This window comes from Corylus avellana, chromosome ca8 (genome assembly GCF_901000735.1).
Source record: "Corylus avellana chromosome ca8, CavTom2PMs-1.0".
Lineage (NCBI taxonomy): Eukaryota > Viridiplantae > Streptophyta > Magnoliopsida > Fagales > Betulaceae > Corylus > Corylus avellana.
The window spans coordinates 21,862,867-21,890,793 of NC_081548.1; the positions used below are offsets into that span (position 1 = coordinate 21,862,867).

The 27,927-nt window shown below is 37.2% G+C and overlaps 5 protein-coding genes across 16 annotated transcripts; 2 read left to right on the forward strand and 3 right to left on the reverse strand.

Moving 5' to 3' along the window:
- The first annotated feature begins 625 nt into the window (after positions 1–625).
- LOC132190653 (O-fucosyltransferase 31-like) lies at positions 626–5,081 on the forward strand. Of its 2 annotated transcripts, none has more exons than XM_059605692.1 (10): positions 626–968; positions 1,397–1,459; positions 1,548–1,629; positions 1,774–1,841; positions 2,002–2,090; positions 2,182–2,385; positions 2,958–3,228; positions 3,586–3,813; positions 3,947–4,144; positions 4,704–5,081. In XM_059605692.1, the coding sequence occupies exons 1-10, from the start codon at positions 846–848 to the stop codon at positions 4,911–4,913; spliced, it is 1,536 nt and encodes a 511-aa protein (XP_059461675.1). In that variant the 5' UTR covers positions 626–845; the 3' UTR covers positions 4,914–5,081. The 2 variants fall into 2 exon arrangements, with proteins under 2 accessions (XP_059461675.1, XP_059461676.1); XM_059605693.1 differs by having other exon boundaries at positions 1,560–1,629.
- Positions 5,082–5,624: 543 nt separating this feature from the next.
- On the reverse strand, positions 5,625–24,344 carry LOC132189067 (uncharacterized). 6 transcript variants are annotated; one of them, XM_059603559.1, is made up of 6 exons: positions 24,335–24,344; positions 8,627–8,646; positions 7,705–7,926; positions 7,191–7,336; positions 7,021–7,094; positions 5,625–5,944 (listed from the first exon to the last, which is right to left on the reverse strand). In XM_059603559.1, the coding sequence occupies exons 3-6, from the start codon at positions 7,924–7,926 to the stop codon at positions 5,814–5,816; spliced, it is 573 nt and encodes a 190-aa protein (XP_059459542.1). In that variant the 5' UTR covers positions 8,627–8,646; positions 24,335–24,344; the 3' UTR covers positions 5,625–5,813. The 6 variants fall into 6 exon arrangements, with proteins under 6 accessions (XP_059459542.1, XP_059459541.1, XP_059459543.1 ...); XM_059603558.1 differs by lacking the exon at positions 24,335–24,344 and having other exon boundaries at positions 8,627–8,651; XM_059603560.1 differs by lacking the exons at positions 8,627–8,646; positions 24,335–24,344 and having other exon boundaries at positions 7,269–7,336; positions 7,705–8,620.
- Positions 8,655–12,466, forward strand: LOC132189066 (probable CoA ligase CCL5). 3 transcript variants are annotated; one of them, XM_059603556.1, is made up of 5 exons: positions 8,655–10,045; positions 10,935–11,080; positions 11,252–11,319; positions 11,716–11,818; positions 11,892–12,466. In XM_059603556.1, the coding sequence occupies exons 1-5, from the start codon at positions 8,815–8,817 to the stop codon at positions 12,003–12,005; spliced, it is 1,662 nt and encodes a 553-aa protein (XP_059459539.1). In that variant the 5' UTR covers positions 8,655–8,814; the 3' UTR covers positions 12,006–12,466. The 3 variants fall into 3 exon arrangements, 1 of the variants encoding a protein (XP_059459539.1); XR_009441002.1 differs by lacking the exon at positions 11,892–12,466 and having other exon boundaries at positions 11,184–11,319; positions 11,716–11,745; XR_009441003.1 differs by lacking the exon at positions 11,892–12,466 and having other exon boundaries at positions 11,193–11,319; positions 11,716–11,745.
- Positions 12,927–19,157, reverse strand: LOC132189064 (mechanosensitive ion channel protein 3, chloroplastic-like). Its single transcript, XM_059603550.1, has 14 exons — positions 19,069–19,157; positions 18,427–18,603; positions 18,263–18,322; positions 17,807–17,964; positions 17,447–17,567; positions 17,257–17,354; positions 17,043–17,156; positions 16,782–16,842; positions 16,220–16,369; positions 15,928–16,038; positions 15,452–15,619; positions 15,234–15,347; positions 14,527–14,583; positions 12,927–14,001 (listed from the first exon to the last, which is right to left on the reverse strand). The coding sequence occupies exons 2-14, from the start codon at positions 18,505–18,507 to the stop codon at positions 13,177–13,179; spliced, it is 2,118 nt and encodes a 705-aa protein (XP_059459533.1). The 5' UTR covers positions 18,508–18,603; positions 19,069–19,157; the 3' UTR covers positions 12,927–13,176.
- Positions 20,696–27,701, reverse strand: LOC132189065 (mechanosensitive ion channel protein 3, chloroplastic-like). 4 transcript variants are annotated; one of them, XM_059603554.1, is made up of 14 exons: positions 27,547–27,701; positions 26,815–26,994; positions 26,616–26,675; positions 26,160–26,317; positions 25,117–25,237; positions 24,927–25,024; positions 24,713–24,826; positions 24,439–24,499; positions 23,863–24,012; positions 23,571–23,681; positions 23,181–23,348; positions 22,962–23,075; positions 22,260–22,316; positions 20,696–21,745 (listed from the first exon to the last, which is right to left on the reverse strand). In XM_059603554.1, the coding sequence occupies exons 2-14, from the start codon at positions 26,893–26,895 to the stop codon at positions 20,924–20,926; spliced, it is 2,115 nt and encodes a 704-aa protein (XP_059459537.1). In that variant the 5' UTR covers positions 26,896–26,994; positions 27,547–27,701; the 3' UTR covers positions 20,696–20,923. The 4 variants fall into 4 exon arrangements, with proteins under 4 accessions (XP_059459537.1, XP_059459536.1, XP_059459534.1 ...); XM_059603553.1 differs by having other exon boundaries at positions 27,530–27,701; XM_059603551.1 differs by having other exon boundaries at positions 27,419–27,701.
- Positions 27,702–27,927: the final 226 nt, after the last annotated feature.

A 27,927-nucleotide genomic window follows, 5' to 3' on the forward strand; every position in this document is an offset into this window, starting at 1 on the left:
CTTAGGTGGTTATCGAATTTTCGTCACTACAACCGTTTTAGGCAGTTACTAGTTTTAAAATAAGGTTATTGAAACTAATAACCGTACCACATAACAACTTTTTAGAAATAAACCTTTCGGGCCTATTTATGGTTTTGAGCATTTTTTAAAGAATTAGAATACTTCAAAATGTAACAAACCTCAAAAATATTATTATTATTTTGATGAATAAAAATCAATTTTATTACACTTGAAATGAAACCCTACATCAAATCCACCAAAACGACCTCATTTTGTATATTATTCTTATTATTTATATATAAGCAGTTAGCAATTTTTTTAACTGCCTACAAAAACAATTATAAGAGTAATTCTAGAAGTCCTTCTTGTGTCTCTCTTAAGTCCCTCCAAGAATGATGTGACTATTAAAATCACATTTGATTAAAATACAATAATGATCAATCATAAGTCCAATGGTGATTTTAATAACCACATCTTTCATAAATGGACTTAAGAAAAATACAAGAGAGACTTATAGTATTACTCCAATTATAGCGTTTAACCTTTGCGTAATAACGGCCGATTTTACACTCTTTAGTAGCATCTTTCTTGCCGTTGAATAACATTGACGTGGCGGGTCATTAATTTTCTGGAACGTAGATGGAGGGAAGGGAGTAACTGCAGGTGCCACTTACCAGGTACCTTGAGTTTTTAAGAACAGAAGAAAAGAGTTATTAAAATCTTCTTCTGCTCGACTCGTGCCAGTTTCATAGATTCAAAGTTCACACACTTTCAGACTGAAATCTAGGGTTAGGGTTTCAATCATATACGCCAAAGACATTCCGTCGACACCAAAACCACGGGCAATGAAGCTCTACTTCAGCGGGTCCCAGAGAGCTGCTATTGCCGGGCTTTTCGTGGTCCTCTTGCCGGTTTTCCTGCCCAATCTGTTCGGCCCTCTGGGCCGTGCCTCGCCTTCCATCTTCTCTGTACGTCACTCAGATTATAGTGAATGATTAGTTTTCTTTTTTACCCGATTGTGCGAGTGAAGTTACTAGAAAATGCTAGGATTCAATGGCTTCGCAAGTGGTCCGAGCTCTTTTGTTTATTTGTATTCATTTATTTTAAATGATTTTATTTCAATCGGTGGGGAATCAGATAAGCTAAATAGCGTCAATGTGATTTGATTTCTATGTGTGTCACTTAATCTGTGTCTTACTAAGTAATTTATGATTTCTATAAAGATTACAGTTTAAATTGAATAAATCAAATGCCAAATTTTCTGTATTTTATTGTTAACTTGCACTGCAAATTTTTTTTAGGAAAATTCTGCTTGAAACGTGGTCATTCTGGTTTTAATATGATTAAACCATGATTTGTACTGAAAAGAATGAAGAATTGTTTCATTGCATTGCAGGAGTGGAATGCTCCCAAACCTAGGCACTTGGCTCTATTACAGGGCGCTTTACAAGGCCAATTTGTAAGTAACTGAGCACTTGACATTTTTTTTTAAAAAAAAAAAAAAATTTATGTAAATGGTAAAGATGTTTGCACTGAGATTTTTTTAGTCGGTTCAACAGCAGAGTAAACTTTGGTCTCCCTTGGCGAACCAAGGATGGAAACCCTGTGCCAAGCCTACAAATGTACCATGTGAGTGAGTGCTGAAAATAGAGCATAATATATAGGTTTCTCCATTACTTATACTTGTACATGAGATGAAGTGCTGGTTAGGAATTTTTTCGGATGCGTGCTGAAATGTCTTCTCATGTACTCACATTTAATGTCTTGTGTTAGTGCCGGAAAATTCTAGTGGGTATATCCAGGTGTTCCTTGATGGAGGATTGAACCAGCAGAAGATGGGGGTAAGTAACCAACAATCTACTGTAAGGATGTATCTTTTGGAGAGAATAGGAGAGACATTCATAATGAGAGATGTTATTTGTTGTAACAACTATGTAGCAAACTTTTTGCCGCTGTAGAGATGTCTACATAACTTCATTTTTTGTTTCATGTTTCCTAAAGATCTGTGATGCAGTTGCTGTTGCTAAAATTTTGAATGCAACCCTCGTGATTCCTCACCTAGAAGTGAATCCTGTGTGGCAAGATTCAAGGTACTTTATGAGTAAGCTTTTGCAACCTTACCTGCAGTTTATTTATTTATTTCCAATAAGTAAGGCATTTATACTAGTTATGCTTTTGCAGTTCATTCACAGAAATATTTGATGTTGACCACTTTATTGATGTCCTGAGCAATGAAGTTTCAATAGTGAAAGAGCTGCCTAGTGATTTTTCTTGGAGCACAAGGGAGTATTATGCCACGGGCATTCGAGCTACCAGAATTAAGACAGCGCCTGTTCATGCTTCAGCGAATTGGTATCTGGAAAATGTCCTGCCCATATTGCAGAGGTAAATGAATAACTACGTCTACTCTTGAGATTTAAAATTGTTGCTTTGTTGGTGGTTTTAAGTTTATATTACTCTTGTCCATAAGATGCCTCCTGTTGCAGTTGATTTGGGTTCCTGGTATTGCTTGGAGACTCACTAGTCACTACAATGGGCATTTGGCCGTCATTCTTTTATTACACTGATCATGCTAGATCTGATTTCGCTGGAAAACATGGAAAGCATTTTTGCTCTAGAGAAGTTCTCAAAATAGGGGATAATGTGAAAGATTTCGTTCTTGGGAATGTTGCTCCGTGAAACAAGATATTTGGTTAAGATATATAATAATATACAAACCTGTCAAGCCACCTGTTTCTTAAAATACTTAATGCCAGAACTTGATGATTTAATTGGTATCTGGATTTTAGCCAAATTTTCTTCGGTAATAGATGTTTTTATTTCATTTTGCCTGGATTCATATGGAAAGCCCCCTTTATGTTGAGGTATCAATACTCAATATTTATTTATTTGTTGGCGCTCTAGGTTTGCAATCCTAAATACTTTTTCAAATTTATTAAGGGTTTTCTCTGATGCAGTTATGGAATTGCTGCTATCTCCCCATTCTCTCACCGATTGACTTTTGACAACTTGCCTGCAAACATTCAGTGTCTACGGTGTAAAGTCAACTTTCAAGCACTAGCCTTTGTTCCTTATATCAGGGCTTTAGGAGACACCCTTGTCAATCGCCTCCGTTCACCTCCCAATAAAATCCAAGCAACAAAGACTGAGTACCTTTCGGAGAAAAAATATCAGATTGGGAAACAGAAAGCTCAGAAATTTGTCGTATTACATCTTCGCTTTGATAAAGTATGTTCTCATTTTCTTTTATGGCAATTTAGAGTTGATTTAAGTTATCTTTGGAGTTTTTTGGACTAATATCTTATCAAATACTAGTGTTGGACCAATTGTGCAAATGAAAGTTTCTGGGATAAGTATCTAGGGTCTCAGACTCTCAGTAGCAGGTAGTGGGTCCAATACAAAGAATAAGCCCCCAGGATGGACTCCCAATAGCAACCATCTTTCTAGACCATCTCATCTGCCTTTAGTGTCTTTTATTTACGTGAATTTCTTGTGAATATCTGGGGCAGGGTATAAGGACCACCAATTTACTCATTATTTCCTCATAACCTACCCAAAAAAAAAAAAAAAATTGTGCTCGTGCAGGATATGGCTGCTCACTCAGCTTGTGATTTTGGCGGGGGTAAAGCTGAGAAACTGGCTCTTGCAAAATACCGGCAGGTGATTTGGCAAGGAAGGGTCCTAAATTCTCAGTTCACTGATGAGGAGTTGCGAAATCAGGGACGGTGCCCGTTGACTCCAGAAGAGATAGGATTGCTGCTAGCAGCTTTGGGCTTTGACAATAATACTCGCCTTTATCTTGCTTCCCACAAGGTTTTCATGATTTTTTCATTAAGTTGAAATTCTGAGCAATCGTTAGACAAGAAGGTGGTTTATATGGTTTGTCAGATATCTCTGTAGTTATTAGTTGAAACAGGTATCTCATATTTGGATTTATGATTTTCAGGTTTATGGTGGAGAGGCGAGGATCTCAACTTTGCGCAAATTGTTTCCACTAATGGAAGATAAGAAGAGCCTTGCCTCTGTGGAGGAACGGGCCAAGGTTGAAGGCAAGGCTTCTTTATTGGCTGCGGTTGATTATTATGTGAGCATCCAGAGCGACATCTTTATTTCTGCTTCTCCAGGCAATATGCACAATGCTTTGGTAAGTATCTCCAGATAAATTTATGTAAAATTATGTCCTCATTAAGATTATAGTAAGTCAGATTATCAGAATCGTCAGATCATGACTTGCTGGCTGGCCACTTGTTATGGTAAGACCAATGGGATAGAGGGTCATGATATGTTGGTCCGTTTGAATTTGCGGCTTTAAAAAGTGAGATTTAGAATGTGCATTTTGAAAACGCAATTAAACGTTCAGTAAAGTCGCGGTTTGACGTTTAAAATCAGAGTTTAGCTTTTAAATAATGTGTTTTTAAGAACGTACTCCTTTGCCTGATATTTGAAAACATAGTTTTTTTCTACGTTTTTAAACCGCATTTGTTTTTTTTTTAAAAAAACACACTTCTAAACTATACACTTTTTGCGATTTGGTTTAAAGTTGCATTTGCAAACGCGCTCATAATGTCCTAGCTAGTGATTCCAGATCTTTATGTGTAATGCAACAAAAGCCTGCAAATATGCTATAAAACTGAAGCATTTAATTCTTCTATCCACAAATATCAAAATTCTTTGAACAAATGTAACTTTACTTGTATCATCAGGTGGGACATCGAGCTTACTTGAACTTGAAGACTATAAGACCAAACATGGCACTCTTGGGCCAGCTCTTTCTTAATAGAAGCATGGAGTGGTCAGAGTTTCAAGGAGCAGTTCTGGAAGGGCATAAAAGTAGACAAGGGCAAATCCGTTTAAGAAAGGAGAAGCAATCGATATATACATATCCTGCTCCTGATTGCATGTGTCGAGCTTAATTGAGTCCAATCTCAGAGATTACCAAAAAAAAAAAAAAAACACGTGGCTTTTCTGTATTTCATGATTGGCCAGCTCTACAATTTGTAGTGGCTTATTATGGACTGGCGAGAATATTGGTGATATCCTGTTTCTCGTTTCTGTAAAGATAAGGTATGGCTTTCAACTGAGCAGGGTCTCTCTCTCTCTCTCTCTCACAAGCAATGAATAAAGACATGAAATTCAATCGTTAATATAAAAATTAAATGAATCATAATACAACACATAGATGAATAAATGTTTTTCTTTTTTGAAATTTTCATTTATTCTTATAGCCCAAAAAGGAGAGAACCCTCTAGTATAAATGTAATTTTTATATTATTAATCATAATGTAAGAATCGATGTATTCTACTATATACTTGTTAAATAAAAAACTGAACAGTATTCTTATTTGGACGATTGCAAATTACCATTGAAGATACGATTTTATTGAAATTTGTGACATATGGAGTATCTTGTTTTGAAAGAGTTCTCCTCCAAGCTGTATTTACTAACATAACCCAAAGCCAATGGCACATAAGTTTGTCCTCCGTGGTTTAACAATTTTATTTTTACTCACTTGAGTTTTAATTCGTATTACAAATGATATCTCACTTATTGATTAAAACAAAGTTAGCACTCCCGTCCAAAAAACTGATGAAAGTCCATATCAGCACAATAAAAGGCTAACATGTGGCAAAAAGTAGTATTAAAATTTTAAAAATAAGGCAATAATAAAATTAAAATTTTTAAAAATATAGTTTATAATGTTGTGCTACATGTTTTTGGTACTATTTTCCCGTCGCTCACATGCTATTTTTACAATTACCATGGAGCAAAAGAAAACTTCTCACTTTAGTTTTCTTATGTGCAAAACTACACTTTAGTTGGTCTTGCTAGTTCTGAACGTGCAAAACAAACGTGTGCAAATGGCATGCGTTTCTGAATAGGATCTTCCCTTCTTCTCAGTCTCTTTTGCCAGTCCAACAGATAATAGCTTCCTCAACTTGATGACTACAGCAACCGGATCTATGTCACCGATCAGTCAATTTCTAATGGATATTGAATACACATTAAAAAAAATTACATCCAAATTTGTGAGACGTTCATAACTTGAGATCTCGACTTTCTTTCTGTAAATCAAGGAAAATTCAAGAAGTAAATCAAATAAACTAATTCCCCTAATCAGCTTAAATTATTGAAACAGAATTTCTTTCAACTTTTGAACCCAAATAACATGATTACAAAAGCATATATAATATCAAAGACTACCTATATAATATCAAAGACTACCAAAGGGGTTATAGGTTATAGCACAATTTTATCCTACAATATCATTCGAAATTTCAAGATTAGGGTTTAATTTCAACAATATCGATCATAACCTTGATTGGAACTATCTTGATCATAATTAGTTATCAAAATATATTACAAACCAAATTTAATTGTTCTCTAATAAAATCAAGGCCTACACTTAACCAAATATAACATAAAAACTATCTCGATTATATTCTGTCGAGTGGCTCCATTAGCGTCACATCTAGACTTTAGCTATATAGGATCTAGTTCCTCAAAAATTACTCAAATCAAATCTATGGGGTCCGACAACTTAGTGAGTAAAAATGCATATAACAACTAACAAGTATACTCAACATAAAATTAGTATGTTAGGGTTTGTACAATCGAGTTTGGGTCCACCCAAATTAACCAATTGTCTAGGGTTTTAAATTACTAATCAAGACTGGCATCGAAAAAAAAAAAAAAAAAAAAACTTGGTGCCAAACAAATTAAATTAAGAAATTTTAAATTCCTTTAAAAAAAATAAATTAAATTAAATTCAAAACCTCTATTTTTGGATCGGAATTGGTTGCAGTCATCTGCTTGAAGAGCTCTATCAATTTCTTATCAAATTGCACTCGAATCTTGAGAAACAATTGCAAGAATCCCTCCGATAATTTTACCATACAAGTTCATGCTCAGGACTACTATTGGACTAAAAAGCAGTGAGGATAACTAACACCATGAGGATACATCATGTCAAGAATAAACTATCAAAACCTTAGAAAAATTATGCTAAACTAGAAATATACCAAAACTTTTTGAAGCATCCCAAGCCCACACCAGATCTAATGGGAGATGCATGTCATGTTCTTGATCAAAATCGCTGCATTCAAAGGGGAAATGTTTACAATGTGGTTCCTAGGAAAGTATAAGATATAATTAGGAAGTTTGCAAAATCAAAAGCATAATATATACATACAGGGTCAGGTAGTAGTAGCAAAAATCTGCAAGAATCAAACCATTCACAATTTCTGATAGGATGGCAACAAAAGCGCACCATAAATTATTATAAGCCGGAGATGTATAACCCAGAAATGTCACCGATTGTCCTTTAGTAAGCACTATCTGCATATATAAAAGAAACAGATCATATCAATAGCTTGGAAAGAAATTGAGCTAACCCAATTTTCAACATATACCAATCTCGCACACCCCAGCATAAATATATAGTTTGCTGTAATTGAGGTAGCATCGAAATAAAATGAAGATAACAATAGAAGGGAAAAAGATGCCAAGTCATTTTTTTGTAGAGTGAAAAAACAAAACAAAAAAAAGATGATGTAACATTTTGCCACGTAGACTTGCGGCAGGAAACCATGACACAATTTAACCGGCAGATGTAGCTCTGTCAGTTGCAGTGAATTCAGTGAAAGCCCTGCAAAAAGATAGTTAACAATGATTGATGAAACGAAAATGAAAGCACATGTCTTCACCTCCCCGAGGTTGAACCCAAGCTTAACGACTCCCAATAAGTGAAGGAGATCTGCTATGAAGGAGAGCCCTCTCGAATCCAAAATATTTACCAAGCGTACGATCCCCAGACTACCCAGGAAGATCGTACTCATAAGTACCGCCACCTCTCTCGGCGTCGGAGATATCTCTCTCTTTAACTCTACAGCAGCCGATTGCCCCTTTTTCCCGCTCATTCCCTCCATCTGTAGAGGTCATGTGGTAAAAACAAAAGTTATATATATATATATATATATATATATACACACATTGTTGTTGCCGGTTGGAGAGGATCACGGAGATTCTGTTGAGAGGAGGTAGCAATAGTACTTTTTAAACTTTCAAATGCTATCTTAAACAAAGGATTAAGCCCACTAGGACTAAAACAAAAATTAAAGAAAATGAGAATTTTTTTTCCACCTAAAAGTAAGCACCCTGAAGGTGTAAGGAAACCAAATAATCAGAAAAAGCCGAAAGGAAGAAGCAAAAATGCAAAATCCAGTTGAGTACTACAGTGGCCGTGGAGGGAGGCTGAAGCCGAAATCCAAAGAAGCCAAAAGCTGAAATTTTTTAAGCTAAAGAAACCAGAGAATCCAAAGAAACCAAATTATGAGAGTCTAGAGAGTCTTGAAGTATTTGAAGTTTAAGGTAGAGTATAATAGTTTAATAAATATTTTAAAATAATAATAGTTTCATTAATTAAAGAGACTTAACTAATTTCAATTGTCAGGACGGCTGCTGTAGTCCCCTTATCTTGTTATCCATTAATTAGCAATTGTGCTTGTATCTTTTATCTTTCCATTGTATAGTTATTTAATCACGTTCAATTGAAGTAACGAGATTAACTTTGTGTTTGAAAAAGATTTTAATCTAAAAATCTAAGTTTCTTCTATCCACATTACATACATTATTCACGTAACGTAGAGACTTTCCGAACGAAACAAAAGACAAAAAAGGAAGCGGTCATTTTCAGAACGGTAGGTAAAGCAGTGCAGTTTACAATTTAGTAATTTACAGAAGACGAACAAGCAGGCACAAACATCAGTAAAAGGTCAGCTACTCAAACAATTATCAGAAAACGGCATCGTATCCCAATGGCACCGAACAATGGCAACCCGGCGATTGACCCGAGGAGCGGTTTCTGCAAGTCCAACTCCATCTTCTACAGCAAACGCAAGCCCACTGCACACCCACCCAACCACGCCCTGGACGTCACCACATTCATCTCGTCCCGGGCCCACCATGGCAAGGTCGCCTTCGTGGACGCCTCCACCGGCCGCCAACTCACCTTCGCCCAACTCTGGCGAGCCGTCGATTCCGTCGCCACGTTTCTCTCCGACAATGGCGTCAGGAAAGGCCACGTCATCCTCATCCTCTCCCCAAACTCCGTCTTCGTTCCCGCGGTGTGTCTCGCCGCCATGTCCCTAGGCGCCGTAATAACTACCGCTAATCCCCTCAACACCGCAGGAGAAATCGTCAAGCAGATCGCCGATTCGAAACCGGTCCTCGCTTTCACGACTCGCCAACTCGTCCCGAAACTCTCCGTGTCGCCAAATCTCCTTCGAATCGTACTGCTCGACGAGCAGTCTAAACCCGCCGTTGAAAACCCTAGGATCGTGGCCACGTTGGAGGAAATGCTGAAGAAGCAGCCGAGTGAGACACGCCGAGTCAGGGACCGAGTCAACCAGGACGACACGGCAACCCTTCTCTATTCATCAGGTACCACCGGTGCGAGCAAAGGCGTGGAGACTTCGCACAAGAGCTTCATAGCGATGATTCAGATCCTCATCGGTCGGTTCGGATTAGACGAAGGAGAGCACAGGTTCCTTTGCGTCGCCCCAATGTTTCACATCTACGGTCTAATATACGCGCTGGCGCTACCCGCATCGGGAACAACGGCAGTAATCCTCTCCAAGTACGACATGCACGATATGCTCTCGGCGATCGAGAAGTACCGGATCACAAACACCTCGCTCGTGCCGCCGGTACTGGTGGCGCTCGTGAAAGGCGCGGATGAGATACGGTCCAGGTACGACCTGAGCTCGCTGCGCACGGTTTCGTGTGGTGGGGCCCCGCTGAGCAAGGAGGTGATAGAGAAGGTCGTGGAGAGGTATCCGACGGTGGCGATTCTTCAGGCGTACGGGTTGACGGAATCGACGGGGGTTGGGGCGACCATGAACTCGCTGGAGGAGAGTAGGCGGTACGGTACGGTGGGGCTGCTGTCTCCGAACATGGAAGCGAAGATTGTGGAACCGAAGACCGGTGAGGCTCTATCAGTGAACCGGACCGGTGAGATTTGGCTTAGAGGTCCCCCCATCATGAAAGGTACAGTTTTGACTTCTTGTGCTCGTCACTTTGTGAAGTCCATTTATTGATTTTTTAATTGAATGATCTGTCAAACGAATCTAAGGATATTCTCCTTTTTTTTCTTTTTTTCTTTCTTTTTAACACAGGTAAAAAGGGGTTAGATTCGAACTAATACCTTTCTTCGATTGATCAACTCATTGAGGACATTTAAGGATATTTTTATGTTAAGGACATTGTATATAATGTCACATTTTATTATTGAGTAGTCCGTACTATGCGTGAGATTTTTAATTGTAATTTCATTTTATAAGTCAATGCAATTTTATCTTACTTTTCATGTTAAAGGTTTCTGTAAATACTACGCAATTTGAAAGGTCTTTTGAACTTTAAAATTTTTCAATTTAAACTCATAAACTTTTAATTGTTGTCAATTTGAACCTCTCAGTCGAATTTTAAAGGTTAAAAGTGAGACAATGACTTTTATACCTTGACTTTTTTATAAAATTCTAAATTTACCCTTAATTTCAAATTAAAAAAAAAAAAATTACAAGGTGACCCACAGTTGGGCCACTTTTTTTTTTTTTTTTACATTTTTTTTTTCAATTTTTTTTTTTTTTTATAAGAAGAAAATTGAATAGTAATTTTATTTTTTTTGGGGCTTTAAGGACAAAAATTGATAGATTGGGTAAATTGACTGCAATTGAAAGTTCAAGGTAATTGTAAGATTTTGAAGTTCAAAGAGAACTTCTCAAATCCCGTGCTAATTCAGATATTAAAGTGAATTTATTATTCCTAGCACCTCAATGTTTTGCCAAGTGCCAGGTCCTTTTTTCGAATTTACATGTCTTGGAAATTTTATGTCTGCGGTTCACATTTCCTTTTACTGATACTGGGAATGTTGTTGCAGGTTATTTCCTGAATGCAGAAGCAACAACATTAACTCTTGATCCGGAGGGATGGCTGAAAACTGGAGATCTCTGCTACATTGACGATGATGGATTCATTTTTGTGGTTGATAGGTTGAAGGAGCTCATTAAATACAAGGGATATCAGGTGAAACATTCATACTTGATCTTTAAGTTCTCTAAATTTGTCCTTCACAGAACTACTCTGCTTTAGTTATATATGATTAGTTTCTGATATTACATTTGGAAAGATATTTCAGGCTAAAATGTTACAAAAATTGTCTTGAAAGTACGTTGATTTGTCTCTTGATGTCTTAAGGTCCCCCCGGCAGAACTAGAGGCCTTATTACTCATTCATTCAGAAATCTCTGATGTTGCTGTTATACCGTAAGTCTTCTCTATTCACATAAAAAATAAATAAGTTTGGGTGTCGCTAGTATTCTCAATGGGACTGAGTCAAACTATGACTCAACCGGCTTGAAGGAACACTTGAGTTTCCTTTAGGCTCCTCATGTCATTGGTTCTCGGCAGACATGTGCTACTCGCATATCATCTAGGAAGACATGTGCTACTATGATTACGCATGTCGCCTAGGAAGAATAGTTACTCTAGTCTCTCCCATTTTGTCTTTTTAATTAGAAAAAAAAAAAAAAAAAAACAAACAAAACAAAAACAAAATGCACTTCATGGAAGGTGATTTTTCTAGGGAGTAATTTGTGATTTGCCTGCCTTTTTTTTTTTTAAAAAAAAAAAGAGAGCTCAGTTTAATTTCTTGTGTTCTAGATTTCCTGATAAGGAGGTTGGAGAGTATCCCATGGCATACGTGGTAAGAAAAGCTGGAAGTAATTTATCTGAGGGCGCAGTCATGGACTTCGTAGCGGGACAGGTGAGTTGAAGTATTGAGTAGTCAAATTCTTTGTTGTCACTGTATTCTTGAGCTGCTGCAGTTATATTCACAGGTGGCTCCATACAAGAAAATCAGGAGAGTGGCATTTATAGCTTCTATACCCAAGAATCAGTCTGGCAAGATTCTTAGGAAGGATCTTGTACAACTTGCAACCTCAAAACTTTGAATTGTTTGGTTTTCTGCTGGGATTTTGAGGGCGGCAATGCAGTGATGTGTGAAAGTGGGAACACATTTTGCACCCGCAAAACGGAGATTTGGCTACTCAAAATGGTGGCAATTCAGGTATATATATATATAGGTCGTGTCTTGTCAAGTCAAGTATTTTGGTGATAATTCGGGGTTATGGGTTGTGTCGTGTAAAGTGGAGTCATGAGTATGTGATTATATAAGTCAATATGAATATGACTAATTTAATTAATCATGTCAAATGCATTAAAAAGACATTTCTTTTGTCATATTTGTTAGTGATCAACCAAAGTAATATACTTAGGTGAAATAATTTATCAAGTATCAAGTGATGGATACAAATTATGTTCAATATATAGAACTGCCCTGCCATGCTCAAGTGGAGCCCTGCTGGTGGGCTTGTGCTGCTGGTTGCATACATTGCATAGTACGTATAATCATATTCATTCTTCGGTGGACCGTGATAAGTACGTATTGTTTATTTGTTTTCTTTATTGCCTTACCCCTTTTGTTTTTTTTTTTTTGGTTTATCTCCCAAACTTGGAAAGGTTGGTCATGCAATTAACTAATTGGTCAGAAAATGCACACATTTTGGAGATAAAAGCGCATGCCCAAATCCAATCCCCTTGTTACCAATAAAAGATGCCATTTGGAAGAGTAATGATGGTTGGGGATCATCTTTTTATCCTCTCAAAGTTAATGTGATTTCTAAGATTATCACGGAATTTGGAATGGTTTACTTCTACTGATAATTTTAAAAGTTCCATTAACTTTGGAGGATAAAAAGATAATCCCTAACATTATTCATTTGAAATTGCTTCTGAGACTATGCAAGTAATTCCTCTACAAAGGTTGCCCAAAAGAGGATGTGCTTGAAGAGAACTAAACGCCCCTGCTTTGATGAATTACACATAAAAATAGCATAAAATGAAATGGTGAAATCCCATTCAAGATTTCACCTTATCTAATAACACTGGCAAATCATCATGTCTGCCGTGAATGCCTGTTTGAATCGACAATTATTTACAAACTACAATCAAGGGATTTCAAATAATGCAGCTTTTAAAAACTCAGCCACATACACTTGAAACTTCAATTGGTAGGAGCATAGATTACTTATAATATCAGCAATCGTCACCTTCTTCGCACAGTCAATCGCTTTGTGTGCCGATAGGAACTGCTGGCATTTGACCATCTTTCTTATCTTTGCTAACGGGAGGAGACTTGCACCCATTTCTCCTAGCAGTAAATTCTTTTGACTCTACATGCGTCGAAGAAGAAGGAGCCCCTTCCTCCTCAATCGGAAGGGTTCGTTTTGACCCTTCTAAGGCTACACCAAGAACAATATTCTCTTCCACGGGCAGCCTCGGTGTTGATTGAGATGCAACAGCCCTCCCACCATCTTGCTTCGCTTGTAAATCGGCTGAAGCATTATCCATTTTTTCACTGCCTGATTCCAGGGAAGCAGATAATGGCTTCTCAGCCATTGACCCACATGGAGTTAAATCTTTGGAATTCGGTTCCATTGTCTCCTTCCCTACATCTCCTGCGCCTTCTTGCTTGAGATGAAGCATTTTGGAGTTGTTTTGGGCTGAACCATCAGACACCAAATTTCTGGTTTCGTTGTCAGATATCTCAATTGATGAAGTCTTAGAACTTGAGCTTGTGTCTGATCCAGCCTTTGAATCTGCCTTGGAGTCAGATGTTGATACTGCTTCAACCTTGGTGTCTTTTTCTCCATTATGTATTGGACGAGCCGAAGCCTTACTTTTATCATCACTGCTGATTCTATAAGAGGGTTCAATGAGTAGGACAGGATTGTTAGCAGCTGCTCGCGAACGAGTGAAAATGGTGTCAGCAAACGGAATATTTTCCAAGTCAGCCTCACTGTATATTTTCTGCACTGTGCGAATGGGTGTGGCAAGCCGCGCCCGATGATGGCTGATAACTCTGAGAAGATCCAGCAGTATTGCTTCCTGTTTAATTTAGTTAACCGTCAATGCGATAAATTTCATGTTGATGGCAAAATACAGCATGTTAAAAGGAATCAAACTAACATCCAGAAAGGAAAAAGAAATTTATGCCTACTCCAAATACCAGAACCCCAAATTTTCAGGCAAAAAGCAATAAATGTAGGACCTTTAATTCTGGTAAACAGGGACCCTACTCTCTCAGACCAATATCTAGTTAAAAAGGTATAACCACTTCATATAAAGGTTCATGGTTTCTTGACATCTTTAAGAAGACTTCTTAAGATTTAATTTGGCATCTAAAATCAGAGTTCATTCAAAAAGTTTTCCAATACAATCTTCCAGCTACAATTTTGGAGATTTAATCACGGTTCAAGGATCCAATCACAGCAATGTAGATAATAACAATACCAACTTAAAAATAGAATTTTTTTAAAAAAAGGCTGTACGCTCTCTGTGATCATAATTATTATATTACTTGGTTTGCACAAGATGAATAGCATTGAGTGAAATATTTAATAGTAGTCTTACCTTGACACAGAGGTACTCTTCAAAATGTGAGGTTTTCACAAAGCAAGATATCAAAATCTGCAACAATATTACCCGACGGACAAATTAAGCACTTGCAATAAAACCAATAGTCATGATTAACCCCCATTCATAAAAAGGCAATATAGCACTCTTACGTCTTCTAAATACATAACTGAGATAAAAGCAAGGAAAAGGTGAACTCAAAACATGGGGACATGCGCCAACCAGAAGTCACATAGGAAATATAGACCCTTTAGCTGTGTAATTAGAAATCCTACCAAACTTCCATTAAGAGCTCAGAAGAGCACCTTTCATAAGCAAGTGGATAGATGTTCTCTGGCCTTGAGTGAGGAATTGCTAGCTATAGCTAGGACACACACATATATCTTGCAGATGTATTAACAACTAACACCATCATTCAACCACAAGTCAGCAAACCCATTATTTTCAAAGGTGGGGATGCAACCCTCAACCAGTCCAAATTGGAGGGCTGAAACTTAAATCGCAATGCTCTTTATGAGCTCATTGACACCATGAAAACACATTTTCATCGAATATATTTCAATTCTTCTTTGTATATAAGTCAGAGATGTGAATACAGTATTAAAACATTCTAACGAAAATGACAGGTAATATAACAAAAATTTGAAAATTTATATTGCATAAAAGAAACTTTAAAAAAAAAAAAATCAAGAGAAATGCCTTACCATAAGAGCCTGATTTTCTGGATTGATATTTTCAAGAAAAACTCTTCTGTGCAACCTTTGCTGCTCTACTTGAGGATTTTTGGACAAGACCTTACGCATGTCGGCTACAATAGTCTGCACAATGAATAGGGATAACCAAGTCGCTCATATCAGGTGAACCAACAGAAAGTCCTTGGTCGTAAAAATATAATGGCAGGCAAACCAATATTTCTTCTCACATTGATCTTATTAACATCCAAGTGACTGATGGCAAGATGGGTCTTGATGCGCCAATGTGTCTTCTGACTAAGGTTACTCACAACATTAACAGTGAATTGGTGGTTTGGAATGTGAACTGCTTCACGATCAGCACCTCTTATAATTGTTGGAGACCACCAACCCACATGCTGGAAAATATAAAATAAAACGCTTGCTTTAGAGGAATAAAAAAAAAAAGCAGTAGATTGGGCAGAGTACTTATCATTTTGCAAAAGCAACCAAACTTTAAAGTTCTACTTGTGTTCAGAGGAAGGCAATCAGAGGATAGACATATAGCGGAGGAAGCACTTAGCAGGGGTTTATCTTATCTCTTCCAAAAAGAAGGACTTGTGGGATTTTACAAATGTGGAAGATCATACATATTATATTCTTTTCTTTTACACTCATGTAAATGCCCTTTTTTAGAGGTTTGAGCAAAAAAAAATTTAATACAAACCTCAACTGTGCCAGAAACTTCATAGCCTTCAATCTTTGTTTGAATCCATTCATTCACAACAAATGGCCGTGTTGCATGAATCATTACACTTGAAAGGAAATTGGTAAATATCTGAACACATCAAAATATGATTCAAGCTGTGCAAAAAAGAACGTTTACCTTGACAACAAAGGGCTAAAAAAATGTAAATCTGGTAGAACTTTTACAGGGACCTACAAGGATGTACAGCATGCAAGAAACAGTAAACCTGCAGCAATTTCAATGGATGATATGACAGAAAATATAGCTGTACCTCACGACCAGCAAGCGTGAGCAATACTGTGCCAAGACCACCGGCAGTTAGCCACCTTTGCGTAGAGTAACCCAACAACTCCATGAACAATGAGACAGCAGCAACCCAAACTGCAGTATAAACAGCTTTCCCAGCAAAACTGAAGCCCATCTGCCAAAGAAAGAATCAACTGTTGTAAAATGAGACTTGCTTTTGCTCTCAAATTAGTGTCATCATAATAGGTAAATAATATCCCAAGTCCTTGAGCCAAAATAATAATAATAATAGTAAAAATAAGTAAAAAGAGGAAAGGAGGGGGGAGTATGCCACAATGCTTCCTCAAAAAGGTCAAAAGGTGTAAAGAGGAGATGCAATTTAACATAATTTTTACAACTGTCCTCTGAAATTTGTCTTCATTGTTTACTGGCCAACAAGAAGACTCCTAACATTTCACTGCATGTATTTCTCCATTAAATATTCCCTTTCCCAACATCATTATTGCAGCAAACCAATACGCATCAAATAATAAAAACATTATAAGGAAAAGAAGAAAGTTGTGTGATGAAAAATAATCGAAGCATACATTTCTTGCATCACTGGGATCATTTGTCTCCATAAAGAATTGTTGTCCCTGTTGAATCAAGCTGCAGAGGAAAAGATATGCGAAATAAAATCATAATTTAAACCACAATACCAATAAGTGAACAATCAACAAGCTAAGCTCAAAGTCATTGAAAACAACAGATCACAGCAGTATATTTTTGATAACCAGCAAATCTCCAATCACAGAGAGAGAGAGAGAGAGAGAGAAGGGCATTAAGAGGCAACATAGCACCATACGCACCTTGATGAACAATAGGCAAATGCTAGCACTGTCGATAGCGATTGTACAAAATTCAAAAGTCGTTCTTTGACAGCTTGACTGGCTTCTGAAGGTAGGACTACACGATCCAATGTTCTGAAACAAATAACACTGTTGTTAGTACCAATATAATTAATGCACATAGATGGTTTGGAAATAGAGCCGAAATCTAGTTCCTTGCAACATAGATATACACCTGCAGATAAGTATTGCACCAGTCCATAGCAGCAAAGGCTGAAGATAAGAAGTCAAAACATAGTATGAACTACTTTTCTTCCAACTACTATCAGTTCTCTGCAGCAAATTGTCATAAAGGAGTGCATGAGCCAGTTGAAGGATTTGACCTCTATTTAAGAAAGGGCATGGTAAAATATTTGAATAAATACATGAAGAAATATAGTTCTGCTCAGACGCATGAGTGGCCCAAGACCCCAAGCAGCAAAAGCAACAACACCAACAGCTGGAATCAAAAGCGCAAGAGGCTTTCCACGTAGAGCCTCATATGACCTGCAAGATATATTAGAATAAAAAATGTTATAGGAGGAAGAAAAGAAGCCATGAAAGAAAAATACAATAATTTTTAGCAAACACTGGGCAGAACATTAACAACCACCGCCCATTTGAGCTAAGCATTTATCCCATTTGGAATCATAATCAGATACATTCACCCTGTTAACAGTGCAAGTGCAGGAATAGTGTCAACCCAGGGTGTAAGTTGGTAAAACATAAAATCCAAAAATGGATACCTCGTTAAAACCACAGTTGCAGATTTCATAAGAGAAGTCTCATTTCCTCCGCTAGGTGCTAGAACAGATTGGCACAAGAAAACATTACATCTGGAGGATACAGGACATATTGGACCACGCACACTGCTCAAAAGATGGAGACTCCAGGCTTCCTGTCGCTGACATCAACAGACAGAATTTTCCATTGCCTCAGACTCCATAAAAACGAGAACATTTCAATCTTCATCTTACACACAAAGAGACATTCTTGAAGGCATTGTATGCTAAACTATAAGCATGGAACTGCTGAAACCTTCGCATGCAGTATGAAGGGCAGATATCTAAAACACTAAACCACACACAAGAATGCATGGGAACATATCAAGCATTTGGGAAACTGTGATGAAAGTAACATTAGAAGATGTGCATAAAACACCAACAAAGGCACATAAATGTCTGGATCCATAGTAACCATACCAAACCATTCGATGAAAGATTGATGTGCACCAAGCTTAATCGACCCTTTCCCATCACATTCTGTGAACAAAACAAAAACAAACAAAAGATCGGCATTTTTTTCCTGGAAAAAAGATACTCCTATGCAGAAATAAAAACATTAAAAAAAGATACAGATCACATACAGTATGTTGGTTACTACATCCATAACCACTACATATCTTGAGTTCATGGGACAATCGCATTGAACCAGCATGTGCCATCATGACTCAGTTGAATCCTTGGAACCCAAAGACTAAAGCATCAAATCTCATAAAGCAACTTTCTTTTATGGGTTTCAGACTACCAAACAAGCGTCGAACCTGCCAAAGTAAAGAATTAGAAATTCGGTGGACAGAAAGGAAATACAGGAAATAGCCCAACAAATACAGTTCCAATTTTAGATACTGTTTGTTATAAAAACACACTGTTTGTTATTAAAGGTACTGTTCGATTTCTTTAACTAATAAAAACAATAGTACATGACTTAATTAATTGGATAAATGAGTACAAGCATTGCTCTAATATACAACTACAAGCATTCAAGTTTCCTTTTCCTTTGTTTCCAAAGATCTTTCAGCAACCAAAGTCACAAATGGATTTAGAGAGTACAAAAAGAGATATTAATTAACCAAAACCTTAGATCTCAAAATGCATAACAATTAACCACATTCTGTAGCCATTATTTACTAATGCCTCAACTAGACGCGCCAGTCCTCTTAATTTCATACAACAAAACATCAATTTAACAACGAGCAAGGAAAAAAAAATGCATTCTCAGTTTATACCAGCCAAGCTGCAGTTCAAGCAGCATACCAGACAAGCTGCAGCTCAAGTAGCCGTTAAAATTCAAAAACAGAAAACTTTCCTGAGAAACAAACAGAAAAACTCTCCGAGAAAATTTCGAAGAACCAAAACCAAAAGAAAGAATAAGAATCTTGCCTTGCTGAGAGTATTTAGTAGGAACCTTCTCCGTGGGAGACATGGAGAAGCACGAAATGGCTGGCATTATGCTAATATGCGCCGGTGGGTGAAGTTTAAGGTGCCGACGTGTTCCAATCAGACTGCAACGTTTCTGATATTGTCAACTTTTTACGTTGACCCGGGGCAAGGGAAATGGAGTTTACAGTGGAGTTTATGTGGCAAATGGATGGAGAATGTTAAACGTGCGCGGGTTGCGATTCTTTTTGTTTCCGCTGCACCAGCACTTTGCTCAGCTGTCACGTGGCTCACTTGTCAAATGGGAAAGCTTCCCGGTTGTTTTGAGCTCGGGCCGGGTTTCGATTGTAAGCCTCATAAGCATTTTGATTTCAAATCTGTCTTAATCTGCTTCGCGCATATAACTGTCTTTGTTGGAGGTAAATGTTTTTTCATTCTATGGTGCTTCGCTCATTTAACAATTTACAGTGGGTTTAGAATTGTGATTTTGCAAAAATAATTTACGTTTTTAGGACCCGTTTGAGAGTACGATTTTAAAAATTGCGTTGTTAAAAATTATGTTTTTGAAATTGCTACTTTTTAAAATTTCATAGGCGTTTGGTTAAACATGTTAAAAAGTACTTTTTTTATCAATTGAGTGTTTGGATAACATTAACATATAATTGCGGTTTCATGGCCAAATAGGTAAATATTGCGCCAAATATAGTTTTAAGTGAAATCGTGATTTTGGTTTAAATTCGCACTTTTTCAAATAAGCACTTCATAGTCAGCTTAAAGAAATCGCAGATTTTTCTACGATTTTAAAATTTGCGTTTTTAAAATCGTAATCCCAAACACTCCAAAATTGCCATTTGGTTTAAAAACGCAGATTATTTTTTAAAAAACGCACTCCCAAACGGACCCTTGAAAGATATTGCAAAATATAAGGCATTTGACATTACGACTTAAAAAGCACTTAACTTAAAATATGAAAAATATCTACAATTTTTATAAACAGTCTAGAGAGTACTTATTTAAAAAAAAAAAAATGCGAATTTAAACTAAAATTACGATTTCGCATAACAAGTATATATATATATGTTTTACCAAATGTCTTTACAATTTTAAAAAGTAACGATTTCAAAAACACAATTTTTAAAATTACACTTATTGAAACCGCAATCCCAAACGGGCCTTTATTAGCCAAGCTATGATCATATAATCACATTCATTCTTCGGTGGACCGTAGCAAGTACATATTGTTTATTTGTTATTCTTATTGCCTTCCCTTATTTGTTTATTTGTTCTGAGGAAATGCACGTATTTCGGAGACTAAAGGATATGCCATAATCCAATCCCCTTGTTACCAATAAAAGATGCCATTTGGAATGGCTCTGGAGACCATGCAAGTAATTCCTCTACAAAGGATCCCCAAAAGAGGATGTGCTTGAAGAGGACTAAACGCCCCTTCTATGATGAATTACACTTGTAACGGCATAAAATGAAGTGGTGAAAAAACATTTAAGATTTCACCTTATCTAATAACACTGGCAAATCATCATGTCTGCCGTGAATAACTGTTTGATTCGACAATTATTTACAAACTACAATCAAGGGATTTTATGCAATGCAGCTTTTAAAAACTCAGCCACATACACTTGAAACTTCAATCAGTAGGAGCATTGATTACTTATAATATCAGCAATCGTCGCCTTTTTCATGCAGTTAATCGCTTTGTGTGCCGATAGGAACTGCTGGCATTTGACCATCTTTCTTATCTTTGCTAATGGGAGGAGACTCGCACCCATTTCTCCTAGCAGTAAATTCTTTTGACTCTACATGCGTCGGAGAAGGAGCCACTTCCTCCTCAATCGGAAGCGTTCGTTTTGACCCTTCTAAGGCTACGCCGAGAACAATATTCTCTTCCACGGGCGGCCTCGGTGTTGATTGTGATGCAACAGCCCTCCCACCATCTTGCTTCGCTTGTAAATCGGCTGAAGCATTATCCATTTTTTCACTGCCTGATTCCAGGGAAGTAGATAATGGCTTCTCAGCCATTGACCCACATGGAGTTAAATCTTTGGAATTTGGTTCCATTGTCTCCTTTCCTACATCTCCTGTGCCTTCTTGCTTGAGATGCTGCATTTTGGAGTTGTTTTGGGCTGAACCATCAGACACCAAATTCTGGGTTTCGTTGTTAGATATCTGCATTGTTGAAGTCTTAGAACTTGAGCTTGTGTCTGATCCAGCCTTTGTATCTGCCTTGGAGTCGGGTATTGATACTGCTTCAACCTTGGTGTCTTTTTCTCCATTACGTATTGGACGAGCCGAAGTCTTACTTTTATCATCACTGCTGATTTTATAAGAGGGTTCAATGAGTAGGATGGGATTGTTAGCAGCTGCTCGCGAACGAGTGAAAATGGTGTCAGCAAACGGAATATTTTCCAAGTCAGCCTCACTGTATATTTTCTGCACTGTGCGAATGGGTGTGGCAAGCCGCGCCCGATGATGGCTGATAACTCTGAGAAGATCCAGCAGTATTGCTTCCTGTTTAATTTAGTTAACCCTCAGAGAGAGAAATTTCATGTTGATGGCAAAATAAAGCATGTTAAAAGGAATCAAACTAACATTCAGAAAGGAGAAAGGAATTTATGCCTACTCCAAACTACCAGAACCCCAAATTTTCAGGCAAAAAGCAAATAAATGTAGGACCATAAATTCTGGTAAACAGGGACCGTCCTCTCTGAGACCTATGTCTAGTTTAAAAGGTATAACTACTTCATATCATGGTTTCTTGATATCTCTAAGAAGGCTTCTTAAGATTTAATTTGGCATCTAAAATCAGAGTTCATTCAAAAAGGCTTCCAATTCAATCTTCCGGCTATAATTTTGGAGATTTAATCACAGCAATGTAGATAATAACAATACCAACTTAGAAATAGAATTTTTTTTTTTTTTTTAAAAAAAAAAAGGCTGTATGCTCCCTATGATCATAATTATTATATTACTTACTTTCAACAAGATGAACAACATTGCATGAAATATTCAGTAGTAGTCTCACCTTGACACAGAGGTACTCTTCAAAATGTGAGGTTTTCACAAAGCAAGATATCAAAATCTGTAACAGTATTAGCCAACGGACAAATGTTAGCACTTGCAATAAAACCAATAGTCATCATCAACCCCCATTCGTAAAAAGGCAATATAGCAGACTGTTACGTCTTCTAAATACATAACTGAGATAAAAGCAAGAAAAAGGTGAGCTCAAATCACGGGGAAGTGTGCCAACCAGATGTCACATAGGAAATATAGACCCTTTAGCTGTGTAAATAGAAATCCTACGAAACTTCCCTAAAGAGCTCAGAAGACCACCTTTCATAAGCAAGTGGATAGATGTTCTCTGGCCTTGAGTAAGGAATTGTTAGCTATAGCTAGGACGGACACATATATCTTGCAGATCTATTAACAACTAACACCATCATTCAACCACAAGTCAGCGAACACATTCTTTTCAAAGGTGGCATGCAACGCTCAACCAGTACCAATTGAAGGGCAGAAACTTAAATCGCTATGCTCTTTATGAGCTCATTGACACCACGAAAACACATTTTCATCATATATCTTTCAAGTCTTCTTTGTATATTAGTCAGAGATGTGAATACAATATTAAAACATTCTCATGAAAATGACAGGTAATATATCAAAAAATTGAAAATTTATATTGCATAAATGAAACTGTAAAAAGTCAAGAGAGAGGCCTCACGATAAGAGCCTGATTTTCTGGATTGATAGTTTCTAGAAAAACTCTTCTGTGCAACCTTTGCTGCTCTACTTGAGGATTTTTGGACAAAACCTTACGCATATCGGCTACAATGGTCTGGACACAAAAAAGGGAAAACCAAGTTGCTCATATCAGGTGAACCAACAGAAAGTCCTTGGTTGCAAAAATATAAATGGCAGGCAAACCAAGATTTCTTCTCACATTGATCTTATTAACATCCAAGTGACTGACGGCAAGATGGGTCTTGATGCGCCAATGCGTCTTCTGAGTAAGGTTCCTCACAACGTTAACAGTGAACTGGTGGTTTGGAATGTGAACTGCTTCACGATCATCACCTCTTATAATTGTTGGCGACCACCAACCCACATGCTGGAAAATATAAATAAAACACTTATTTTACAGGAATAAAAAAAAAGCAGTAAACTGTGGGCAGAGTTCTTATCATTTTGCAAAAGGAACCAAACTTTAAAGTTCTACTTATTTTCAGAGGGAGGCAATCAGAGGATAGACATACATATTATATTCCTTTCTTTTTCACTCACGTAAATACCCTTTTTTAGAGGTTTGATTAAAAAGAAATTTCATACAAACCTCAACTGTGCCAGAAACTTCATAGCCTTCAATCTTCGTTTGAATCCATTCATTCACAACAAATGGCCGCGTTGCATGAATCATTACACTTGAAAGGAAATTGGTAAATATCTGAACACAGCAAAATATGATTCAAGCTTTGCATAAAAGAACGTTTACCCTGACAACAAAAGGCTAAAAAAATGTTGGTCTGGTACAACTTTTACAGGTACCTACAAGGATGTACAGCGTGCTAGAAACAGAAAACCTGCAGCGATTTTAATGGACTATATGACAGAAAATATAGCCGTACCTCACGACCAGCAAGCGTGAGCAATACTGTGCCAAGACCACCGGCAGTTAGCCACTTTTGGGTAGAGTAACCCAACAACTCCATGAACAATGAGACAGCAGCAACCCAAACTGCAGTATAAACAGCTTTCCCAGCAAAACTGAAGCCCATCTGTGAAAAAAAGAATCAACTGTTGTAAAATGAGACTTGCCTTTGCTCTCAAATTAGTGTTGCCATAATTGGTAAATAATTTCTTAAGTCCTTGAGCCAAAAAAAAAAAAAGTAAAAAGAGAAAAGGAGGGGGGAGTATGCCACAATGCTTCCTCAAAAAGGTCAGAAGGTGTAAAGAGGAGATGCAATTTAACATAATTTTTATAACTGTCTGAAATTTGTCTTCGTTGTTTACTAGCCAACATCAAGACTCCTATTCTAAAAAAAAAAAAACATCAAGACTCCTAACATTTCACTGCACATATTTCTCCATGAAATATTCACTTTCCCAACATCATTACTGTAGCAAACCAATACGAATCAAGTAATAAAAACATGATAAGGAAATGAAGAAAGTTGTGTGACAAAAAAATAACCGAAGCATACATTTCTTGCATCACTGGGGTCATTTGTCTCCATAAAGAATTTTTGTCCCTGTTGAATCAAGCTGCAGAGGGAAAGATAGGTGAAATAAAATCATAATTCAAACCACAATACCAGAACCAACATACAGAATAAGTGAATAATCAACAAGCTAAGATCAAAGTCATTGACAAGAACATATCAAAGCAGCATATTCTTGATAACCAGCAAATCTCCAAACAGAGAGAGAGAGAAAGAGAGAGAAGGGCTTTAAGAGCCAACATAGCACCATACTCACCTTGATGAACAATAGGCAAATGCTAGCACTGTCGATAGCGATTGTACAAAATTCAAAAGTCGTTGTTTGACAGCCTGGCTGGCTTCTGAATGTAGGACTACACGATCCAATGCTCTAAAACAAATAACACGGTTGTTAGTACCAAAATAATTAATGCAAATAGATGGTTTGGAAATAGAGCTGAACTCTAGTTCCTTGCAACATAGATATACACCTGCAGATTAGTATTGCTCCAGTCCATAGCAGCAAAGGCTGAAGATAAGAAGTCATAAAATAGTATGTACTACTTTTCTTCCAACTACTATCAGTTCTCTGCAGCAAATTGTCATAAGGAGTGAATGAGCCAGTTGAAGGATTTGACTGCTGTTCTAAGAAAGGGCATGGTAAAATATTTGAATAAATACATGAAGAAATATAGTTCTGCTCATATGCATGAGTGGCCCAAGACCCCAAGCGGCAAAAGCAATGATACCAACAGCTGGAATCAAAAGTGCAAGAGGCTTTCCACGTAGAGCCTCATATGACCTGCAAGATATATTAGAATAAAAAAATTTATAGGAGGAAGAAAAATACAATAATTTTTAGCAACACCGGATCGGAACATTAACATCCCCACCCAAACGATATGTTACATAATTAAGTATTTGAACTAAGCATTTATGACCTAACCAAATCATATGGAAGAGATAAATGGTTATAAAGTAGAAAATAATTGAGGACCTCCCTTTCCCCACTAAGCAGTAAGGTCAGCCCAATAGAACCATCAAACTGTACAATATATCCACACATACACCCAAACACCTTGATATCCAAGAGAAATCCTAACATCAGTAAGTAAAAGAAAACTAATAGAAAATCATGTTTGATATAATTTGCTATTTCAGCAATCCCATTTAGTACCATAATCAGACACACAACCCAAGGTATAAGTAGAGAGCTCTACAAGCTTGGTAAAAAATAAAATAATAATCATAATAATAAAGAAGTTCCCATTCACACACTTCATATATTCCCAATTCCCACATTAGGTTAAGAGTTTGTGAACTTGAACAATGTACTTGGTCCACTTCATACAATCCCCATTTACCCACTCCAAAGAGAGTGGGGGAGAGAGAGAGAGAGAAAGAGATTGAATCCTTGTAACTAATTGGGTACCATAAATCAAACACGTAACAAGCTACAAAAGGATTACCCAAAAGTCGACAAGATAAGCAACATCATAAGATGCTGATCCAGTTAAAGGGTCAAAATTACATGCACAAGATGTAAAGGCAGTATTTAAATTACAGCCTCTCCATGCTTCCAGTGAAGCTGGATTCACCAGTAGACAATTACAAAATGCAGGTAATTCTACCATTCAGGAGTAAAAATAATATTATAGACCATACTAGTATGTTTCTTTCTAATAAAAAAATTGGTAAACCATTAAATCCAAGAATGGATATACCTCGTTAAAACCACAGTTGCAGATTTCAGAAGAGAAGTCTCATTTCCGCCACCAGGTGCTAGAACAGATTGACAAAAGAAAACATTACATCTGGAGGATACAGGACATATTGGACCACGCACACTGCTCAAAAGATGGAGACTCCAGGCATCCTGTCGCTAACATCAACAGACACAGTTTTCCATTGGCTCAGACTCCATAAATACGAGAACTTTTCAATCTTCATCTTAAGCACAAAGAGACATGCTTGAAGGAATTGTATGCTAAACTATAGGCATGGAACTGCTGAAACCTTCGCATGCAGTATGAAGGACAGATATCTAAAACACTAAACCACACACAAGAATGCATAGTAACATATCAAGCATTTGGGAAACTGTGTTGAAAGTAACATTAGAAGATGTGCATAAAACACCAACAAAGGCACGTAAATGCCTGGACCCATAGAAACCATACCAAAACATTCGATGAAAGATTGATGTGCACCAAGCTTAATCGACCCTTTCCCATCACATTCTGTGAACAAAACAAAAACAACAAAAGCTCGGCATTTTTTGACTAAAAAAAAAAAAGATACTCTTGAGCAGAAATAAAAACATTTCTTACAACAACCAAAAAAAAAAAAAAACATTAAAAAAATATGCAGATCACATACAGTATGTTGTTTACTACATCCATAACCACTACATATCTCCAGTTCACGGGACAATCGCATAGAACCAGCATGTGCCATCATTGACTCAGTCGAATCCTCTGAACCCAAAGACTAAAGCATCAAATCTCATAAAGCAACTTTTTTTTTTATGGGTTTCAGACTACCAAACAAGCGCGGCACCTGCCAAAGTAAAGAATTAGAAATTCAGTAGACGGAAAGTAAAAACAGGAAATAGCCCAACAAATACAGTTCCAATTCTAGATACTGTTTGTTATTAAAGGTACTGTTTGATTTATTTAACTAATAAAAACAATAGTACATGACTTAATTAAGTGGATAAATGAGTACAAGCATTACTCTAATATACAACTACAAACGTTCAATTCTCCTTTTCCTTTGTTTCCAACGATTTTTCAGCAACCGAATCCACAAATGGATTTAGAAAGTACAAAAAGAGATATTAATTAACCAAAACCCTAGATCTCAAAACGCCAAACAATTAATGCCTCAACTAGACGCGCCAGTCCTCTTAATTTCATACAACAAAACATCAATTTAACAAAAAGCAAGCCAACAAACAAAAAAAGGCATTCTCAGTTTATACCAGACAAGCTACAGGTCAAGTAGGCGACAAAATTCAAGAACAGAAAACTTTCGTGAGAAACAAACAGAAAACAATCCGAGAAAATTTCGAAGAACGAATAAGAAAATTAACTTGCTGAGAGTAATTACTAGGAAACTTCTCCGTGGGAAGGCATGGAGAAGAACGAAATGGCTGGCAATATGGTAATATGTGCCGGTGGGTGAAGTTTACGTTGCCGACGTGTTCCAATCCGATTGCAATGTTTCGAATATTGTCAACTTTTTACGTGGACCCGTGGGCAGGGAATTGAAGTTTACGGTGGCGTGTATGTGGCGAATGGATGGAGAATGTTAAACGTGCACGGGTTCCGCTACCCCAGCACTTTGCTGAGCTGCCACGTGGCTCACTTGTCAAAAGGAAAAGCTGCCCTTTGGTTCTGAGCTCGGGCCGGATTAACGGCATTAGTTGATTGCGATTTTGATTTTGTTTTTGTTTTTAGTATAAATTTTTATGCAAATTTTTATGAAAAA

What these genes read in the sequence shown, in the direction of transcription:
- LOC132190653 (XM_059605692.1), top strand. Translation starts at nt 846, where the DNA reads ATGAAGCTCTACTTCAGCGGGTCCCAGAGAGCTGCTATTGCCGGGCTT. An exon ending in CAAGCCTACAAATGTACCAT is followed by an intron (nt 1,630 to 1,773) that starts GTGAGTGAGTGC and finishes GTCTTGTGTTAG; the next exon opens with TGCCGGAAAATTCTAGTGGG. An exon ending in CCTGTGTGGCAAGATTCAAG is followed by an intron (nt 2,091 to 2,181) that starts GTACTTTATGAG and finishes ATGCTTTTGCAG; the next exon opens with TTCATTCACAGAAATATTTG.
- LOC132189067 (XM_059603559.1), bottom strand. Translation starts at nt 7,926, where the DNA reads ATGGAGGGAATGAGCGGGAAAAAGGGGCAATCGGCTGCTGTAGAGTTA. An exon ending in TTGGGTTCAACCTCGGGGAG is followed by an intron (nt 7,337 to 7,704) that starts GTGAAGACATGT and finishes TTATATATGCAG; the next exon opens with ATAGTGCTTACTAAAGGACA. An exon ending in TGCTACTACTACCTGACCCT is followed by an intron (nt 7,095 to 7,190) that starts GTATGTATATAT and finishes CTTTGAATGCAG; the next exon opens with CGATTTTGATCAAGAACATG.
- LOC132189066 (XM_059603556.1), top strand. Translation starts at nt 8,815, where the DNA reads ATGGCACCGAACAATGGCAACCCGGCGATTGACCCGAGGAGCGGTTTC. An exon ending in TTAAATACAAGGGATATCAG is followed by an intron (nt 11,081 to 11,251) that starts GTGAAACATTCA and finishes TGATGTCTTAAG; the next exon opens with GTCCCCCCGGCAGAACTAGA. An exon ending in TGGACTTCGTAGCGGGACAG is followed by an intron (nt 11,819 to 11,891) that starts GTGAGTTGAAGT and finishes TTATATTCACAG; the next exon opens with GTGGCTCCATACAAGAAAAT.
- LOC132189064 (XM_059603550.1), bottom strand. Translation starts at nt 18,507, where the DNA reads ATGATGGCACATGCTGGTTCAATGCGATTGTCCCATGAACTCAAGATA. An exon ending in GATGTAGTAACCAACATACT is followed by an intron (nt 18,323 to 18,426) that starts GTATGTGATCTG and finishes TTTTGTTCACAG; the next exon opens with AATGTGATGGGAAAGGGTCG. An exon ending in GGTGCAATACTTATCTGCAG is followed by an intron (nt 17,157 to 17,256) that starts GTGTATATCTAT and finishes TATTTGTTTCAG; the next exon opens with AACATTGGATCGTGTAGTCC.
- LOC132189065 (XM_059603554.1), bottom strand. Translation starts at nt 26,895, where the DNA reads ATGATGGCACATGCTGGTTCTATGCGATTGTCCCGTGAACTGGAGATA. An exon ending in ACCCCAGTGATGCAAGAAAT is followed by an intron (nt 24,013 to 24,438) that starts GTATGCTTCGGT and finishes TTTTTTTCACAG; the next exon opens with ATGGGCTTCAGTTTTGCTGG. An exon ending in TCACGCTTGCTGGTCGTGAG is followed by an intron (nt 23,682 to 23,862) that starts GTACGGCTATAT and finishes TGCTGTGTTCAG; the next exon opens with ATATTTACCAATTTCCTTTC.